The sequence below is a fragment of the Dendronephthya gigantea genome, unplaced genomic scaffold, assembly GCF_004324835.1.
Source record: "Dendronephthya gigantea isolate DGI-Jeju-01 unplaced genomic scaffold, DenGig_1.0 000005F, whole genome shotgun sequence".
Taxonomy (NCBI): Eukaryota; Metazoa; Cnidaria; class Anthozoa; order Malacalcyonacea; family Nephtheidae; genus Dendronephthya; species Dendronephthya gigantea.
This window is the reverse complement of record NW_021163015.1, coordinates 1,264,522-1,279,325: the sequence shown is the minus strand read 5'-3', so window position 1 is coordinate 1,279,325 and position 14,804 is coordinate 1,264,522. Positions and strand designations below refer to the sequence as shown.

Genomic DNA, 14,804 nt, shown 5'->3' with positions numbered 1-14,804 from the left:
ACTTTAGATGTGTAGGCAAGCTCAAATTAACGTCACAATTTAGAATCTCATAAACCAGGGGAAATTTGTCAACCGTGAGTTTTTGGTCACACATTTCAAGAATTTTAGTTTAAAGACTTTTCTGACAATTTAAGGTGAAGAGAACATTGTTGTGAGTGGAAGAACTGTTTCAGAAACTGATATGAATAACGCTCCTGCAACGTCTTCATATGATACCCAACCATCCAGTTCAACTACAATGCCCAGTCAGGACATAAAACCAGCTTCTCAACCTGATGTTGATAGTCTTGATGGGAATGAAAGCACTGAAGTTGATAGCGGGGGTGATTTGCTGGGGAATGATGAGAACCATGATGATAATAGGGGTAAGTGGGGTCGTTAGTTGAGTTTTTTATTTTGACGTGATCAGTGCGCGGGTTGATTCCAATCCTTTTTCGTTGGATTTAGAGTTTGTTTATAACTTAGGTTTAGCAGAGTTAAAGCGTAGTTTGGGTTAAATAATGTTAAGTCGAGCTCTGTATAACCCAACTGATTTGAGTTTTGATGAACCGGGGCATTGCTAAGTCTTTGTTGCGTTGAGCTAGCTCGCTTTAACTTAGTTTAACTGCAACTTCAATTTGAATTTTATTTACTTTAATTTACTTTCGTAGAAAACCAATTAATCTACCAACTCTTTCTAGCGATCGATGAAGGGCAGAACGAGGACGAAGATGACTCGGGTACAAACCAATATACAACAGACGAATTCTTTCGTAGAGATGACGATGATAACTATGATAGAATCATAACAGAACTTATAAAAGCATGTCGAGAAACGAAAGAGAAAGACGAAGACAAGCAAAAGGTGACTTCCAATGAATTTCCGGCACTTAATGACGTCGACCTCTTTCCTAAAACCTCCGCCCCGAGCTGGCCTGTTAAAAGCATTAATCGAACCTTCTCAGCTGGTTTGAGGGACGGCAAAATTGAATTGGGTTTTCATGTCAGAGATAGCGATCGACTCGTTCGTCTCACCGGTGGAAGGATGACTTTCAAGGAAAGCGGTGACAGGGAATCTTCACATCATGATATTGGTAAGCGGCAGGGTTGTGCACGAATCTATCAAGACTCCAAGTCCTGTTGCAAAATTCAAGTTCGTTTTCCAAAATTCAAGAGTCTAAGTTCGTGTTCCAAATAATTATTTGAAATCCGAAACCGAGCCCAAATGAGCCTGGTCTCCGTCAATAGACCTTTCTCATAATGCGCATGAAAATATTTGAGCTGAAGAGAATGTCACTATAATTCTAAAATGTTCACTATATGATTCAAAGCAAACTCTATATATTATACATTTTTTCAATATTCAGAGTAAGTTAATATTTACTGATGGTGCTGATGTATTTCATCTAAAAAAATTGAAAAGTTTGTTGTTTTTTAATCTTCATCTAAAATCTCTGAATCGTTTTTGTTGTAATGTAGACGAGTTTCCAAGGGAGGAATTGCTAAAGTTGCTTCAGGGAAATCAAACTCGTTTTACAAAATGCTGTTTCCGTACCGACAACAGTAGCCGGCCTCCGCGACATTACGGTCATCTTCCAACACCAGATAGTCCTGATATTCACATTCCCGGCCGTGCCCGAGGTGTTTACGAGGACGATGTCGTTGTACTCGAGCTACAACCGAGGGCTACGCTGCGAAGCGGGGATGGACGAGAACAAGAAACTTTGTATGTTGGATATATACGAGGTAAGATTCGCTTAAAAGTTTACTGAAATGTTTTACAATAAACAATCCATACAGTTCCCCTCTTATTATTATGGAAACTATTTCTACGCAAATTTCATAATCTTGATACTCAAAAATTTCTTTCCATGATCACTGTAATGGTTATTTCAACGAAAATTACTCTCCATTATTCAGCAATTAATCAAAGGGGGATTTTTATTCAATAGTCATACTAGTCAGACCTCTGCATTCAGAGAAGATCCTAACAAAGTTTCTTTCTGATCAATGAAATCGTGTTATTGGAAAGCTTTTAGTACAGGTGAAGTTCACTCAATTTTTCTCTCATTCCAAAGGTGTTTTGAGGCAACTCATCAAACCTAAAGAACGCCAGTTTGTGTGCACAGTTGATCGGGCGAATCCTGGTATGATGGTACCCATCAACAAAAACGTCCCAAGACTAATGAATTTTACGAAAACAGATGAAGAAGGCATCATTCCCATCTACACAATGGAAGGCAGTAAGGTTGTTAGGGCGAGCATCTTGAAGGGAAAGCCTTACAATGCTGCTCTGGCTGGTGAACGTCTTTTCGTTCTGAAACTGTTGAAATGGCGTAAAGACTGTCCCACCCCCCTTGGGTTAGCTATACGGCATATTCCCCACGGTAAAGACTTCAGGACAGGCATGGATGTCCTCTACGAAGAGCACAATATTAAAAAAGAATTTCATAGGGAAATACGCGATACAGTTCAGAAAAAATTCAGCGAGAACTGGCAGGTGCCACCGAGCGAAAGAGGCCGCCCTGCGTACCGCGAGAACGTGTTTACTATCGATCCACCGGAATCTCGGGATCTTGATGACGCCATCAGTCTGCGGTCTCTTGGAAACGGCAACTACGAGCTTCGCATTCATATCGCCGACGTTTCGTTTTTCGTCCTGCCGAATACGAATCTAGACAAAGAGGCTCTGTTACGAAGTACGAGCTATTATCCTCCAAAACCTGACGAGAATGTTCCGATGCTTCCCCGAAGACTTTCCGAAAATTGTTGTAGTCTACTGGAAGGAAAGGATCGCCTCGTCCTTACGGTAAAAGTTGAGGTGACGTCTGATGGGAAAGTTATCGGTGACGCGAAAATGGAGCGAAGCGTGATCTGCTCGAGTTCTCGGTTGAGTTATCTTGAAGCACAACAAATCATTGATGATTCAAGCGAAACAGACGTCGCTACCAACCTCGAGGTAAGCCATGATGATAAGATATAACGAGGGCAGTCAAATGAGTTAAAATACAGTCAAACGACGGCAACGGGCTCTCACATATCTGTTTTGTTCCCAGTTTTCATTGTCAGAGTTTCGTTATGCATCTTTTTCACTTTTCCACTCATTCTTTTTAAGGCAAAAGAAATACCAGTCAACGAAGCTATCGGTATTGTCCATCGTTTTGCCAAAGGTTATCGAAGATCACGGCTGGGATTAGAGAGATCAATGTACTATCGAAAAAGTGATGATGATGACGACGATGATGATGATGGTAATGATGATGATGATGATCAAGATAATGATCATGAAGGTGGTGGAAATGAAAGAGAAGCTCATCAAATGATCGAAGAGGTAATGGTGTTGGCCAACCATTTGGTAGCAAAATATTTGTTGAATAGATTCCCCGAATGCACACCTCTTCGTGTACAACCACCATCTAAGACGCGCAAAGTTGTTGAGTGGAAAAAACGCTTTCAAAAATTCCTCAGCGTTTCGTTCGGGCTCGGATGGCGGGAAGATACGAACAGTGTCGTCCATGATGAGAATATCGATCTCATGGTCCCATTCCAAACGTGGAATGCAATAATGAGCGAAGTACGAAGAGGTTCGAATCTCCAAGATTTGGTTAAAGTTATTTGTGATCTTGATCTTTTTCCTCAACTATCGCTTGCCAACATGCACCAACAACAAATACAACAGCGCGGTAGTTATATTTGTTCAGGAGATGATTTTGGGAATATCCCATACCCTTGGCCCAAGCATGGAGAAGCGTCAGTGAACATTCCGAGGGCTGCAAACAGCGAAAACAGCTCAGAAAATCTTGAAACAAATGCCACAAATGGTATACCATCCTCGAACGCATATTTCGATTCTTCGCCAAATTTGCAATCAGATTCTACAAGTCTAAAGCAGGATAAAACACCAGTCGCAGTGGATACCACGAGCCACGAAAATGATGCCACGAACAGAGCAGCTCAATGTTCATCTGATGCTGATGACTTGAGGATTGTACTGAAGGGACACTCAAGTCTTTGTCTGGACGCTTACTGTCATTTCACCTCACCCATCCGTCGTTATATAGACATTATTGTCCATCGTTTGGTTGTGGCTAGCCTAGAGAGCAAACGAAACGTTATGGATCCCGAGGACGTTACGACCATTTGCGACCGTTGCACGTTTCTCACCCGAAATTCCAGTCGTTTTGACCGCGAAGCGAAGAAACTTAAACTGGCCGTAAAGTTAAAAAGCTCCTCGAAATTTGTTTCCGCGTATATTGACGAAATTACGCCCGACAGCTTGAATTTGTTTTTTGGTCCAGGAAAAATGGAACGGCTTCGTAACAAGTCACTCCGTATTGCACGACTCGGACCCGATAAAGATCCGAAACCAGAAGGCGATGGCATTGCGTTGCATTGGAAATTCCGTCTCTTGCGCATAGACAAGCAAGGCACGGCTCAACCCAAACCAGATTTCCCTCACGACGAGAAATCTCAAGAGCTTGAGAAGACCCTAGAAAATCAATCAGAAGGTAAGTTGGTGAATAAAATCTGTGGTTGGGGCGTTGATTATATCCAGTGTAGAGTAAAAAGTATTTCATGCTAACTATATTTTATAATTGTTTTAAAGCGTTTTAATTTAAATTTGTACTCGCTGCATGGGAAATGATTTTCCGGCAGATTATAACGTTGCGAAAGGTATCCTATATCTTCAAAGTAGCTACTTTGGAATTGAGTCTAACGTAACCTAAATGAGTCGATGAATTAATCGAATTGTCATAATTCCAATTTGGTCAATTAGCGTTTTGATAACAGTGGTAGCTGGAATGAGAATTGTTTTCGACTAAGATTAAACTTTTAGCACGTTTGTAAATCGCGTATGTGAATATGCCATAAATGTCATTTCAATGTTTATATGCTTATCTCGAATTTTATAACATCATGGCTCGATCCTCGATTTTTAGTGGAAGATGACTTTGTTAGAATAAGGCTTGGTTGGCTTTTAACTTTTCTTGAAATGCCAAAGCATCCCTTAAACGTCTTCGATTGCTCTCCCGCTGGCCTTAATGTCACTTACCTTGAAATTTGTTTTGTTTGGATGAAGATCCGTCCTATACAGACGAAGTAGCAGATGATGACTTTGACTACACTGTGAGTGGAAAACAATGGAGTTCAGTTTTGGATGCAGTCAAGAATGAAAATGAAGACGAGCTGAAGGCTCGCCTTAAGGAACTTGATGATGACGTTCAAATACAAGCGTAAGTTAAAGCGTATTGCGGGAACATATAAACTTACTTTGCATGCGCCTCAAATTGGCGCACATAAGGAGTGTGTTGCCCCATCCCCACGAAAACGTCTAAAAATCCATCGTTAAGTAATGTTCAGCCAACCCTTTTCCAAATAATTACTTGAATGTGCCACCCTGAAGGTAGTATAATCGAACTAGTCTATTAAGAAAAGTCAAGCCATTTCTGTTAACTCAGATACTGTAATTCATATGACTAGAATGAAGCTTTGCCTATCAATATTTGTTACTGTAATTTTGATCTATCTACAGGCCTCACAGAAGTGCTACAAAAGTGTCTCTTCTGAAAAGATTGGAAACTGACCCGGAACCAGACCCACATGTGCGTAATCCTTTTTATCAGCATCCAAATACTGGCAAACCAGAACCGTCTGAAAAAGAAACGGACGGTTTTTACGAAGTTACCAAGTCTTTCAGGCCTTACGAACGAGTCAAGGTTCAAATATGTCCCCAAATGACCAGAGGTGTCCTTTCGCCTGCCATACAACTTTTCAAACTGACCGATCAGATACACGCTTGCGTTGAGCACCGAAGCTTTCCGACTACTTGCTTCGCGAAGACTTCGCACAGGCGACCGAACAAAACCGCCAAGTTTTCCGACATCGAGAATTACGTGAGGCTCTGGAAACCTGTCCTTATGATGGAAATCGCTACGTCAGCAGTGCGGGAGAATAACGTCATCACTTTGTCGAATCTTCGGGTAAATTTTGCGCGTGTCGAAACCTCAGGTAAATTAAATTTTATCCCGTTCGCATTCATTAATGTGGCTCGATAATGTAGAATTGTCCTTCATTTTTAGTTCGTTGCACAGCCCTGGTGCTAAGTCTTGAGTACTGAAAAGCATTAGTCACCGCAGTTTTTCCAGTAGTAGGGAGGAATCAGTACAGGGTGTCTCAAAAAAAACGAAAACTATTATTGAAATCACCCATAACAATGTAATTGTTAGAATTTGAATGCCTAAGAACTCTGTTGGAATAATATCACAATAAAAACTCGTTGTTCCGCGGTCAGCTGTACCATTTTCCGGCTTTTGCATTTGCATTTGAAAATGTAATTTGTCGAGAAACATAAACGCTAGAAGTGTCAAACGTTTCTAAAATCGCCACTATCACCTGGGTTAGCTGTGCAATGAACTTAATTTAGAATGAAGAACAAATCTCAAACGTTTTAGAGGGAGAAATATACTTTCCCATAGAAAAATTATCCCTTTTAAGTCACCATAACTCTCGTACAATTTCAGGGATTTTCGCGAGACGTTTCCGACAAAATTGTAAAGCTGTAATCATCAGAAAGCCCTGAAAGATTAAATGTTGTTTTTTAGGCTTGGTGACGATGAATTTTGATTTGTCCTTGGAATATTGCGATAATCACTTCCTCGAACCGCTAGATTTAAACCTATTATGTGTCCGTGTGAAAGTTCCGGAGAAAAAATCGGGAAAAGACGCCGGCTTCTGGGTCGGGCATTTTCAGATTTCCGAGGAATTGAGGAGGAAGAAGGATGTCAAGGGTACCCTGGAGGAAGCGTTGGAGAAGAAAAGTACCAAAGAAAGTGAAGATCACCTCGCAGGTGAAGATGAACCTGAATCGACGATATCTGCTCCCAAAACTTCAACTCAAAAAGCAAAGAAAATAAATGAGAAATTGAACTCCAAGGCAAAATATAAAAAGAGCGAAGAATATCGTCCCGTTTTGGCGCGATTAATACACAATTCGTCGCCGATTCCCGAGGCAATATTAGCGGAACTATTTTGTTACGTTACAGTGGAGTTAATATTTTTAAACATTCCAGACAGGTTGGTCAAGATTAAAATAACCAGGGCATAAATATTGTTGCTGTTAAAGATACCCCTTTAAAGATATCCCTACGACACACTAAATGGCTGGCAAGGCCCGCATTTATAAAACTACATTTAGGGAAGTTAAATCGTAGTTAACTTCCAAACACACGGTTCTGTTTGGTCAATTCTGTCACCAACTTAAATTGGAAGTTATGCTGTTGTATACACTCGTACCCTGGTCTTCATCAAACAAAAATCCTGGGAAATTGGAGCTCTTGACAATCATACTGTTTCAATTGATTGTATTTCTGACGGCAGCTAGTCCTCCGGCCGTGTATGGACTGGGTCTCGACATGCAGTTATACTTTAGTTAATATCAAATGGTCGCCTGTCAGCAGCCTTTTTAACGCCCAACTAGGTTATATTGGAAATTAATTTTAAATCAAACTTAAGATGCACACACACACAGACTTTGTATTCGTTCTTGTAGACGCCGTCTTGGAGCTCTCGTTGATTCGGTTGTGGCAACTGAACTAGTTCAAAATATTTGTACCGGTGAAGATACGGCAGAATTTGATGACGGTGAGATGGTGCTATTTTTCTACAGATGACTCGTATTGATACATTGCAAGTTCTCTTTAACTTATAAACTAAAAATCTAGAAAAGAGAAGCTCTCCCTCTCAGGTTCATTGCTGACATACAATGTAAACTGTCCCCTCCTCGGCTGCTTCATATTTGTCCGTTGTTACTAAAAGTAAGATTTTTGCATTTGTGATGTGAAGTAGCTTCATATCTTCAAAGCTCGATCTTATATAAAAGTTCAACTTATGGAAAATTTGTGCTTCCATGTTTTCCTAAAGTCTAAAATCCCACTTGTTCTTTTAGTACTATTCAAGGTTGTGTATGATAATGCAGATTAAAAAATTTCTACCATAACTAAAAGCGCTCTTTTTTTCAATATCTACTTTTTATCCAGGAGGCAAACTTCCAAGTAAGGATTTAACTTTGCCAGGCTTCAATCCTCTGAACAGATACCAACACCAAGCAGTTGAACAGGCTTTGACTAAAGCATTCACCCTCATTCAGGGTCCACCAGGTAAAACTGCATGCAAGAGAATATACTGTATATCAAATCCAGGAATTGACTTCAAAGGTTCATTTCTAATGGCTCATGTTTAAGGGGAAAATTTAATTCTTTCTAATAATCTGTCCGCTCGCGTGATCTTTATAGGTACAGGCAAAACTGTAACTGGTGTCCATATTGCGTATTGGTTTGCCCAAATGAACAAAAAACGAACGCCTTCTGTGGGAAGAGATGGGGAAGAGTGCAATGGTTTTATGGTGTTCTATTGTGGACCTTCTAACAAATCAGTTGACGTTGTCGCTCGTATGTATTGAAGAAAAACTCGCTTTCATTGCTATAATGAAGTAAAACTTCCTTTAGACTTGAAGGAAGACTTCACTGACTTAAAGACTTGTTTTAAATCCATCCTTGCCAGATATGTTGATTTACTTAAAAATGAGCTATAGTCTATTGCCACAGAAATGTTGATCGGAAAAAATCTTCAGTATTATTATTATTATTTCAAACACACTTCAATTGATGAAATGCACGTTGAGTTATTCATTTACTGCAATGACTATCTTCAGTGTTGCCTGCATGCTTTTTTGCAATATCAAAGCTGATTCACAGTTGTTTTAAGAATCGGACATATCTATTGTCTGTGCATGATCATTAACGTAGGTATAAAATGTTTTGTTTTATTAAAGATCCGTGCGATTCGTAGGGCAAGTGTGGAGGCTAGGCTTGTCGCAGGCAGGGTATACATTTATTTTTATTTACATATATATTTTTTGGCTTTAGGTTACCTCCTGAAAATCAACGGTCTGAAAATCTTGCGGGTTTACGGTCAAGAAATCGAACGAAAAGTTTTTCCCGTGCCGGAGAAAATCATCGAGTTTCGATCGAGGCATGTTGCAGCTCAACTCAAGGCAGACGAAGATCTTCAACATGTATCGTTACATCATGTTATACGCAGTGACGAGTGTCCGTTTGCAGAAGAATTGAGGGGTTACGATCAAGATTTTAAGGAACTCATCAAATTGAAACTGAACGCGCCTCGGAGAATGATACGTCAGTTCAACAAGGTAAAATCTTCGCATTCTTTAATCGTCAAAATTAATTATATAACTGAAGTCGGATACTTGAAGCTATTACACCTGACATTTCCATTTTCCTCTTATTCCCTTGTTTTCCTTCCAGCTTAAAGAGAAAGCGGAGAAATGGGCCATCACCCAGTCAGGAGTCGAAGTGATTCTATCCACGTGTACTTCGACGTATAGTAACCGCATCCTTTCGTCATGCGAGGGTTTTGTAACTCAATGCATCATTGATGAATGCGGCATGTGTATCGAGGCCGAAACGCTTTGCGGGATGTTGGGTTCAGACGCGAATCAGGTTGTTCTCATTGGCGACCACAAGCAACTGCAGCCTATCATTCAATGCGAAAAAGCGAAAGATCTGGGACTAGGGATTTCAATGTTTGAACGCTACTCAAAAAGCGCTCATATGCTTGAGATCCAGTACAGAATGGTGAGAAATGATTGAATTGCTCGTTCTTAACTATATTTTAATACTGAAAATCTGAAATATCGCCATCATCCTGGTTAGCATACAGCGAAAAATAACTTCAGTTTTCTACTAACTAATGGCGACAAATATGATTAGGCAAGCTTGATATAAAGCAATTGAAGTTTTCTTTTGAGATATTTATCATCGATTTTAAAACTAATTCATCATTTTTTTACATATTAGAACGAGGAACTATGTCAGTTTCCATCAAAGTTCTTTTACGAAGATAAATTGAAGACAGCGCCTGAAGTTAAGAATCGTGAAACAGATAAAGTCACATGGCCAAACGGTGATCGTTATCCATTTGTTTTCCATCATGTTGAAGGAGTCGAGGAGTCGTTAGTTGTCTCCACTGAACAAGGGAATGAAAGATCTCAGAAGAATCAGAAAGAAGTTGCCAAAACTGTAAGTGATACCGTCACATCATGAAACAGACATGAAACATCATCATAAAGCGATTCAAGGCGTCCTAACTTCTAATTAAGCACAATACGTTATCTTTTACCTAAAATGTTCCCTACATCGATGAGAAGAAAATCTATTGTATATATGACAAGTGAAAAAAGGGATGGTCGTAAAAAAGGGGATCGTATTTTTACAGATTAATGAGATTGGTTATTCATTCAAATTTAAGTATAATTATTGATTGCAAAATTTCTAAAATATCATACCTATACATATGATCACATCTTATTTCATTCACAATCTTTTCCATGATATATACATGCTAGCTCTCTTCAAAAGTATGCTGCTATTGTTTTTTCCAGGTTTTCGTGGCTCGACGTCTTGTTGGCGAGGGAGTAGACTGTAAAAATATCGTTATCTTGTCCCCATATCGCGCCCAATGCTCCGAAATATCCAATAAATTGAAAGAACACGGCTTGAAAGATATTTTTGTAAGTTCTGTGGTCGCTGCTCAAGGTGAGTGTGTGAAATTTTCAGTTTTCATCATTCAATTGCATACCTTATTTTTTAACTAATAAAAACAGATACATATACACCAATATTGAATGATTCAAATTCATTCTTATCGTCTAGTCTCGGTTAAATATGGATAATTAAGATATGAATTAAGTTGTTGAATATCAAGAATAGTCTGTTGAATAATCTTCCGTGTTACAAAAGAGCTTCAATTGGTTGAATTCGTACCGTTCTAAACACTGTGAGATTAACTGATTTTACTAGCCGACCCATTTAAACAAGCTTTAATTCTTGTATATAAGAATAGGTTGCAAATCTTCATGTGCGTACGTTCGTCATACTGAACAGGCAAATAGGCCATTACGTCAAAGTTGAATGATATATACTAGTCTATAATCTTATAAAATATATGATAAATATAATTGTAAAATACACCTTTTCTTTGAGTAATGCTAGACCCTCAATTTTTCTCTCCAATAGGAAGTGAAAGAGACTACGTCATTTTGTCATTGGTGCGCTCTCTTCCTTTCCGGGAAATTGAAAGAGATGCATCGCGATCATGGCTGAAAGAACATCTCGGATTTTTGACGGACGAACATCAAATCAACGTTGCTCTGACCAGGGCTAAACGAGGCCTTTGCATTATTGGTAAGTTCGTGATTTTTTGTGGAAAAGAATCAACTATAGCTCATGCAGTTTCCATAATGATACCCTACGGTACATCCTACCCTCCTCCGCAGAAATCTCTTATGAATTTATATTAGGCTTGGGCTATTATATATTTTTTAATGCATATAGAGATGCCTGCGGAGGAGGCTAGGTACATTCTAAACCAGTTGAATGCTTTGTTTATATAACCCAACATGCGAGTATTTTGTATCGGTGGGATTATGAAAGATGGATTAAACCATAATTTGTTGTGGTCGAAATGGAATAGCGATTGACTTCCGTTTGAAGACCAGACATGAAATATGATACAGTTAAAACGTATTCTACTAATTCTACGTATCATTGAATATTCCCATAGCTCAGAACAGCAGAGACATTATGTTGAACTTTCTCTAGCAGGACAAATGCACCCCTCTGGCTCTGACACTTTTATGGATTTGTAATTCTTTTTTTTTAGGTAATGCAAACTTAGTCGGTGTTTGTAGTTTGTGGCGAGCGTTGTTGGATCATTATGAAAAGAAAAGTTGTTTAATAATGGATGCGGATAAGTAATAATCTGCCACATTTTGAATGAATCATTTTCAGTGAACCGGTTGGAATCAAACGAATCAACCGAAATTTGCTCAAATGGGTCATATGTAGAGAGCACGATAATTGGGGGGGGCACATATTCATATATTCGTCAACATATGCCCCCCCCCAATCTCCCGTGTTTCCTACGCCACTTATTACGGTCATATTATAAAATTTATAATCACGCAAATACGGTTCCAAGTAGCCATCATTATATATGTAAATAATTGGATTTTAAAAGAATATTTTTAAATAAAAATCAACCAATGGGATTGCGATTTTAAGCTGTAGCAATTTATTCTGACTACCCCTGGATCCACCACTGGTTCACAAAAAGTTTAATGTTTATCATCACTAACAGATCACTTTAGCTGGCATAATGACATAGTTGTAGTCATAGTTTGAATTCGTTCACTTTCAAATTTTAGAGTTTTAGGCCATCAAGAAAACCTACGGTATAGCTTTTCGTCTTAAAATGACGTATTAAGCTTCTCAGGGTTTTACTGCTGACCAGATTGCGGAAAAATCAAAATGGCGGCTTCCAACTTCCAAGGCACAATCTATGGTTCAGAACGAAGCATCGACGAGGTACACCGCAATTATTTATACTTAAGGTCGTAGCAGGACCGCTTATAAAGGCAATTTTCCATTGTACTTTTACGCCTGCGCATGCAGGCAAATCGAGCGTAATGGAAGAAGCTGCCTTTTAAGGGATGTGCAGGGTGTCCCCAAAATGCTGGGCCGATAACGAAACTAGAACGATAATTGGCTTTAGAGGTGCTTACGTCACGGGACTGTCAAACCATAAATTGCAATGCAATGTGGGAAACATGCAGGAGATAGATTGAGAACTGTGTGACGTAGGCACCTCTAAGGTCTATTGGCAAGTATTTGTTTCTATAATATCATGATAATAATCAGTTTAGCCTGACGGATTTCTTTTGTATGCTATTGCACTTACAAAAGAAATCCGTCGGCCAGAAAACTGAAACATAGGTACCGATATAGTCTCGGCCCTGCCAAAGTGACATTATAGAAATGATCTCAATTTAAATTACACATTTAAAGAAATTCTATTTTTAAACTCTGTTAATAGACTATTATATTATATTTTGTATAGTTTTTAGGAATGAGTGATTCCGAATTGACAATTACTAGGGACAATAATTAAGCATGTACGACGGCAATACGACGACGCGGCTTTACGGTAAATATTACGGTAAAGAATTGTTGTGTATTATTTATCGTATCGATTGAATGTGAAATATTGTTTATGTTTGGGAACAAGAGCATAATTCGAGGTAGCGCTCGCTGCGTTCTGAAATGCAGTCGTTCTACAGAATGTATAAAAAAAGGGCTTGACATTCATATTGATATTAAGCACAACAGGGGTCATCCTAAGAAAAATTTAGAACTGCCCATTTTATAGCTGCTTCAAAAACCAACATGTGTTCATTGGCATGCATGAGAACAAGAACCTCTGGTGTGTAGTTCTAATGGACGACTTGCGCTTTAGACTAATTTCTTACCTCGGCAAGAAAAAGGACATTTTCTGAAAGAGCTTACTAAAATAAGTAAAACTGCCAAGTTTGACTACGAATTGTTGTAAAATACGGAAAATATACCCATGCGAAGTTGTCGATTTTTGTATACCTTTGTATTACGACCGGAAGTTTGTAACTAAATTAGTTACACATTTCCGCACGTAATACAAAAGTATAAAAAATTTGCCAACTTCGCATGGCTATATTTTCCGTATTTTACAAAATTTCGCAGCCAAACTTGGCAGTTTTACTAAATTAAGTAAGATCTTTCTAGCTGGGGTGATTTATTTTCCTCTAGTTACTTCGATCAAAAGTAAGTCTAAAGCGCAAGTCGTCCATTGGAAAATGGGTAGTTCTAAAACCTAAAATAAACAGTTTCTCAGGATAGTTTCCTACAAAGGAAATAGGAAACTGAATGACTTTAGTTAGGCCCAAGATTAATTGTGATTTTACAAGATGCACCATTAAAAGCTTTCTTATATTCCATCATTCTTTTTTTATACATTCACAAAAGGATGGAATATATTAAAAAATATTTTAATTGTGCATCTTGTAAAATCACAATTAATCTTGGACCTGACTAAAGTCATTCAATTTCCATTTCCTTGGTAGGAAACTATCTTGAGAAACTGTTTATTTTAGGTTTTTAGAACTATACCCATTTTGAGGACGACCCCTAAAGCACAATAGTACCGCAATAGTACAAGTTCCCCCAACGAAATCAAGGTCTTGTTAGAATTTTAATGCCTTATTATTGTGCTCCATGCCCACGGATGCGTAAAATTGAATGCGAGACGATTATACACCCTGTACACAGGACATGAGAATCGGAGTTACCTTAATTGAAGCGTTTTGTTTCGAACATGCGTTATTGTGACAGACGCTTATTAATAAACAACAAAAGAGTGATTTCAATAGAAATTTTTTTGTTTTTTTGGGGACAACCCGTGCAGTTATAAACAGAACGTGAACGACGTCCAAAACTGCAATAGGTCTTTATTTATTCATTTCTTTTCACTGATTCATTGTATTGATAGCCGATGTCGTCGTGTTCCCTCTTGTATGTCTACCTCCTCCGCAGAACCTTTTCCGGGCAAATATGGCGGGCGGTGATATTTTGCGGGTAGAAATTTAGAAACGAAAGCGAGAAATCGCCCGAAATGCTCCCTAGGCCTAGCACATGCGGAGAAGGTAGCTTGTAGTACGTATTCAGAACGGATGTTTTCGAGGGTAGTGTCGCAGCTCCTCGCAAAAATGATTTTCATTGTCGATTGTGATTATACCTATGACTACGATCGGGTGAAATTTTGTTCAAAAATGCAATGGTTATTAAAGGAATGGCCGGGACGTTTTTAGAAGATGGTGACTCTGGGGCACTTATAAGCTTTCTTGATGACGATCAAGTGAAACAAGCGTTTGCTTACGG

At 38.9% G+C, this 14,804-nt stretch overlaps 1 protein-coding gene across 7 annotated transcripts in view; it reads left to right on the top strand.

Annotated features, from left to right (window-relative positions):
* Positions 1 to 14,804, top strand: part of LOC114516142 (helicase with zinc finger domain 2-like) — a 15,179-nt gene extending 375 nt beyond the window's left edge. Inside the window, exons 2-20 of one of the 7 annotated variants that reach the window (XR_003686271.1) lie at positions 135 to 365; positions 681 to 1,073; positions 1,459 to 1,725; positions 2,058 to 2,938; positions 3,095 to 4,487; positions 5,054 to 5,213; positions 5,513 to 5,988; positions 6,582 to 7,053; positions 7,529 to 7,620; positions 8,016 to 8,135; positions 8,271 to 8,426; positions 8,904 to 9,187; positions 9,303 to 9,632; positions 9,855 to 10,076; positions 10,439 to 10,592; positions 11,073 to 11,240; positions 11,719 to 11,809; positions 12,263 to 12,422; positions 14,735 to 14,804. Coding sequence is in view for 3 of the 7 variants with exons in the window: in XM_028535537.1 (XP_028391338.1) it covers positions 135 to 365; positions 681 to 1,073; positions 1,459 to 1,725; positions 2,058 to 2,938; positions 3,095 to 4,487; positions 5,054 to 5,213; positions 5,513 to 5,988; positions 6,582 to 7,053; positions 7,529 to 7,620; positions 8,016 to 8,135; positions 8,271 to 8,426; positions 8,904 to 9,187; positions 9,303 to 9,632; positions 9,855 to 10,076; positions 10,439 to 10,592; positions 11,073 to 11,240; positions 11,719 to 11,809; positions 12,263 to 12,308 (5,936 nt within the window). In the remaining 4 variants the exon portion in view is untranslated. Of the gene's footprint in view, positions 1 to 134; positions 366 to 680; positions 1,074 to 1,458; positions 1,726 to 2,057; positions 2,939 to 3,094; positions 4,488 to 5,053; positions 5,214 to 5,512; positions 5,989 to 6,581; positions 7,054 to 7,528; positions 7,621 to 8,015; positions 8,136 to 8,270; positions 8,427 to 8,903; positions 9,188 to 9,302; positions 9,633 to 9,854; positions 10,077 to 10,438; positions 10,593 to 11,072; positions 11,241 to 11,718; positions 12,099 to 12,262; positions 13,293 to 14,713 lie in introns of those variants that run through there. The other 6 variants (XR_003686268.1, XR_003686270.1, XR_003686269.1 and 3 more) reach the window with 6 other exon arrangements.